The sequence below is a fragment of the Pseudophryne corroboree genome, chromosome 1 (genome assembly GCF_028390025.1).
Source record: "Pseudophryne corroboree isolate aPseCor3 chromosome 1, aPseCor3.hap2, whole genome shotgun sequence".
Taxonomy (NCBI): Eukaryota; Metazoa; Chordata; class Amphibia; order Anura; family Myobatrachidae; genus Pseudophryne; species Pseudophryne corroboree.
In genome coordinates this window covers 479,278,613-479,284,118 of record NC_086444.1, presented here as the reverse complement: position 1 = coordinate 479,284,118, position 5,506 = coordinate 479,278,613, and the positions used below count along the sequence as shown (strand labels likewise).

The 5,506-nt window shown below is 46.7% G+C and overlaps 1 protein-coding gene across 1 annotated transcript; it reads right to left on the bottom strand.

The window, feature by feature from the left end:
* Positions 1-1,983: 1,983 nt before the first annotated feature.
* Positions 1,984-4,936, bottom strand: GAS1 (growth arrest specific 1). Its single transcript, XM_063913763.1, has one exon. The coding sequence runs from the start codon at positions 4,297-4,299 to the stop codon at positions 3,385-3,387; it is 915 nt and encodes a 304-aa protein (XP_063769833.1). The 5' UTR covers positions 4,300-4,936; the 3' UTR covers positions 1,984-3,384.
* Positions 4,937-5,506: the final 570 nt, after the last annotated feature.

Here is a 5,506-nt window from a genome sequence, read left to right as displayed (position 1 = left end):
AGCGCTGCAGGTCCATCAATTCTGGAAGTGGTACATGCAGTGAAATCAATTTGGTCTTTAAGGTCTAACATGGAATACTCAAACATTGCTTCTATCTGCACAAGCTCTGAAGAGCAGTGAGGCCCTCATGGCTAGACATGTATCACTGGGCGCACCCCTAGACTAGATTAGGCTACTGGGTCACAGAGACAAGTTATATAATTGGTCTATCCAGGTCCTTTACTGACTTTCTGGCTCCTATGAGCTTCTAAATATAAAAAAAAATTCTACTTTGTCTCCTTTCACAAGTTATGGATGCCGGTTTTAAATATATTGTCCCAGAAAAACAGAGCCCCCTATGTATGTCTATTGTGGTTGTGTACAAAAGCCTTTCTGTGCGGTTGGGTGCCCAGTGAAGCCTGAATCTCCTTCTATATACTGTATGGTCACTGTCAGTTCAATGAACTGCCCCCTTGTTCTCCACTATTGTCCACCACTCGCTTAAACATTTGTCACTGAAGTGCCTCTTAAGACAAATAAACTGTCACCCAGAATTCAGAGTATGCAAGTGGAGATAAAAAAAAAAAAGGGGGGGGGGGGGCTAGGACACAAGAAAATGTTATATTAAGTTAAACAGACCCAATGACATAGTGGATGGGGTCAGAAAGAATCTATAAGATATACAAGGAAAGCTTAATATGGGTAATAAATATTCATTGGGTGTACACATTTTCTGACAGCTCATATCTGGATTTGTAAAAATAACTAAAACAATTATAGTTATTAACAAAAGAACATATCAAAACAGTACTGTATACCTTAGTCTACATAATGTCACATATTGGAATAGAAGTCACAAATAATATTACTCAAAGCATAAGCTAACAAGAAAATCCCAATCAGACCTTAGAACTACTTGGTGTAGATTTCTTTTTGGGTAGAGTGGAGGCATTCCCCCCTCACCCCACCCCACAGAAACATACACACACATTACTGCACTGTTGATTTATGCTAGGCAGATGCTTTTGACGGCAGCCTGTAGAATCAAGTGTTGGGTTTATTGTGGTAGTTAATTATCAGTCCAGCTGCCAGCATGGCCTCCTTTCTGCTGCTAATGTCTTCTTAACTTCTGAAGTAGGTAGAACCCATCTAAAGTTGGTTTTAAACAAAAGAAGTCATCTTCTGAAACTTAACTATGGAACCACCCTTCCTCCCTCCTTCTTATGACATCACAGTTAATTAACATTACCTAAATAAAATAGAAATACTGTACTACTGTCATCTCTGGAAGTTTAATAGATGCACAGTTGTATTGCAATTGCTATGCAATAAGTTGTTTCATCTGTGTAAAGTATATAACGTATAAAAAGGTAAAACACATAAACTGCGGGTATTGTTCTTAAGCTACCACCAGTTTATCTATGCAGCGCTTATTGTGTGTCCAAGTGCAATGTTACAGTAATGTAGTATAAACATTAGCTAACAGGATAAATAAACGCTGCTGTCTGCCTCACTCAGCGCAGGGAAGTTACTGTCCCCAGAGAATTGGGCTCTCCCACTTTCTTTTGTGTTACAATGTTAGAAAGATCTTCAAACGCCTGAGTTTATTCCTACTGCAAACATTTCTATTTACAAGGTCAAGTGTATCAGCACTCGACACAGCTTAAGTGTGTAATTATTTATCTTAGAGAGTTTGGGAGTAAATCAGTAGCATTGGCAGCTAACCAGCCCCAACCCCCCTGCTCCCTCCAAAACAAACTCTTTTACCAATCTTACAACTTCTAATTGTTCAGTCATCTGTTTACTTGGTTTGTGGATTATTAAATGACGATAATGCCTTGACAAATGGTGATCAACAAATGCACAATACTCACTGTTCCCCTACCCAAATTGGCATCATATTTAATTGTCACAAGCGTCTTATGCAGTTAAATATATAGGAACTACATGTTGCATATGTGCAAATTATAACATACAAACACAGAAAATCAAAACAGACAACTATTACTTTAAAAAATATTTACTAATGGACACAGCAAAATACATCCAAATTCACGTATATTCATTTTTTCCTGTTATTTCATTTATAAAAATACAAAAGTGTAAGGCAGTATTCAGAAAGAAAGGAAAGTTTGTACAATTCTAGAGTCCATAAAATTCTCTTCAAAAATATTTTTTTATCACTTCAGTAAATCTATAAAATAAACTGTACATTTGAAGAATATGTCAAAGAAAATATTTGATGTACCTTTTTTTTTGCTGAAACAATATCATTGTTTGCAAACACATAGAATTCACCTCTATATTTTAAATAAATTATTCATGGAATACAATTTATATAAAAATATGTACAGATATGTAGCAACTAGTCATTCCGATTTAAATAGCCTATTTATAATTCTTACCAGAATAGATAATATTGACACTCCCAGTAATATAAAACGTTTCGGCATTTGTTATTTACACATAATTAATAAAAGTGTCTTCTACGGTGGCAGTACAGAGCTCTGGAGCAGCTTGCATTGCTGAGGAAGAAAGGTGTATACTCCCCAGACCGTACAGGATGCAAAGAGCAGCATCAACATTATACTTAGATGGTATGTTGGTGGTATATGATCATTTGATGAAATTCACATATTATATATAGACGGAGACTATCCTACAAATGAAAAAAACAAAAAAAAACCCCACAAGTCTTAGTAAATCTGCAATATCAAGGCTGGCATACATGGTGGCATTGCATTTTAAAATGATTTTAATACATTGTGTGCTTATATTTGGAATAATCCGCACTATAAAGACAAGACAGTCACCACCAGGTCATAAAATACATTAGCATCTACTACTGTCCCTAAGAATAATTTTAAAGGGAACAAGCAATGTGTAAGCCCTAATGACAGATTCCAGCACCCAGCCAGCCAGTGCATGTGTGTATGTGGTGGGGCTGCTATTGTGCACTATACCAGTTGGGACTGTGTCAGTTGCATAGGTTGTCCTACAGGGACAGGTGCTGCATAGTACACACTACATACAGTCTATGATAAGCAGAAGCAGTGCCTCTGCTCAGGTAATTTGGGGGGGGGGGGGGGGGACCTGGTGTTTATGCCAACAGGAACAACTGAGAGGGGCAGAATAGAGGGCAATGCAGGCTGCTGAGGGAGTAATGCAATGCCAGCCGCCCTCTGACACTACTGACTGGCTAGCATGACATAAGGCACAGGTGTAATGGATATTGCAGCGAGTGTAACTGTGCAAGGGCGATGCCAGCATTCACAACGATAGGGCACCATGGTTGACCATGGGGCAGTTACTCGGCACCAGGGGCAGATGAGGCAGCTGGGCGCACCAGCGGTGTAGTACGTGTAAGGTACACTACAGGCATCCTCCTCATGGTATGCGCTGCTCTCACCCCCGCAGCAGCAGCAGCGTGAGCACAGAACAGGTCCATAGTGTCAGTGAGGGAGTGGCCCCGGGGGCCCCTGTGCTGCCGGCATCAGGGTTTACCTTCGGCTGCCCCTCCTCGTACGAGCCGTCCCTGCTCTGCTCCGGCTCATCCCCATAGTCCTCTTCATCGTACTCATCATAGGAGCCCCCGCTGCTGCCCGGACCCCCGTTGCCCAGCTCCACCCCGAAGCAGAGCCGGGCCATGTTCTCCTTGATGGACTCGCAGATGGGCCGCTCCAGGCCATCGCACACGCAGTCATTGAGCAGCAGCGCCTTGGGCACCCGCATCATGTCCTCGATCACCGTCCGGCAGGAATCTGTGCAGCGCACCCCGTTGAACAGGCGCCCGCAGTGGTTGAGGTAGCTGGAGAGCGAGGCCTGGCAGCGCCGGTCACTCTCGCACAGTCTCCGGGCTTCCATGCAGCCCATCACCGCCCCGCCTCCAGCGCCGGCTCCCCCACCGCCGCCGGCGGCGGCAGCGGCGCCTCCTCCTCCTCCTCCCGCACCTCCCCCGCCCGTGTTGGTGCTGGTCCTGGGCACGCATGGCTCGATCGCCCGCTTGGTGGCCTTACATATGTCATCCATAGCGCAATCACAGTCCTCCAGCGCCGGCCCCCCCTTGGTGTGGTTGAGCTGGATGAGTGCAGAGATGCAGTGGCTGGGGCAGCGGCGCCGGGCCGGGCTGTGAGCGGCGGCGGCATCTCCGTGCCTGGGCAGCACCGACGAGCAAGCCTCTGTGTACTGTCTGTAAGCGTAGCTGCAGTCCGCCTCCTGCTGGCACTGCAACATAGCCTGCCAGCAGACGAGCCTCCGGCCCAGGGACGCCTCCAGCAGGGAGCATAGGAGCAGCAGGCACAGCGCTCTCCATCCAGCCATGGTCCCCGGGGCAGGCTGCACGATGCGGCGGCGGTGTGGCTTCTAGCTGCGGAGTGTGTGCATGTGGCTGGGAGGCTGCAGCGCGGACCTCACTCCATCCCTGCACGCTGATGTATACACAGTAGACGGGCGGCAGAGTGCGCGGTGCTGCTGCTGCTGCTGTACAGTGCTGGCTAGCGGCGGATGTCGGGGATCCCGCACCTCAGTGACAATAGCGGGGGCGCCCCGCCGGGATGCTCATCAGTGCCCGGCTCATCCTCATGCAGATCGCAGCCACTGGCAGAGACTTCCCCGCTCTACAGTCTCCGGCAGGGGATCCTCAGTGTGACCAGGAGCAGCGGTCCGGTCCCATCCACAGGCTCCGGCTAATGTGCAGAGAGGGGGGGGATAAAAAGAGGGAAACACTGAGTGCTGGCGGCTGCTGCCCCCTCCTCCCTGATGCTTCCTCTGGACACAGTTTCGGGCTGAGCCGGGGGCTGTATGCAGCGCACCGGGTGCTCCCCCTGCAATGCCTGGGACACAGCGATGATGATGCTGCCGCTTCCCTTCCTCCTGCAGGCTCCGTCTGGCTGCTGCTTTTCTCCTGCTCCCCTCGCCCTGTGCTCAGCCCCTTTCCTGGCTATGCCTCTTGCCATTGGCCCAGCAGCGTGTTGTTGAAACTTTTTTTGTGTGTGTGTGTGTGTGAGAGGGATCCTCTGTGGGGGGATGGGGATGGAGGGAGCTGAGCGTGGGGTAGGGGGTTCTAAGAAGCAGAAGCAGCATTTTTTTTACAACGATAACATGAAGCCCACCCCTCACAGCAACTCCCCATATTATCATGTGTCAGCCTGCTATCGCCTTACGATATCTATCAAATTACCTTTAACATCCAGATATTGATACCTAGAAATGTGCATTGATGTAATGCATTGGAAATACGTATTTTTCTGCACAATCCATAATATACAGTAGATGTTTCTGCATGAGTCTATGATGCTGCTATATTTCTAACTGTATATATTCAAAAACCTGGTATAGAAAATATTGTATACATACTGTTATGGGACAGAATAGAGTGTGGGAAACAAATGCTGTAAAAAATATACAAAAAGAGTTGAAGAAAAATACTAGTGTGCTATAAAAACAGCTAGACAAGCAGAACAGTGGGGGCCATCTCACCAGGCTCCTTCCTGATATGGGGGAGCTAAGAGTGGATTCTTTTGGGGCA

Bases quoted from the DNA above. Each gene is read 5' to 3' on its own strand.
- GAS1 (XM_063913763.1), bottom strand. From the start codon at position 4,299: ATGGCTGGATGGAGAGCGCTGTGCCTGCTGCTCCTATGCTCCCTGCTG.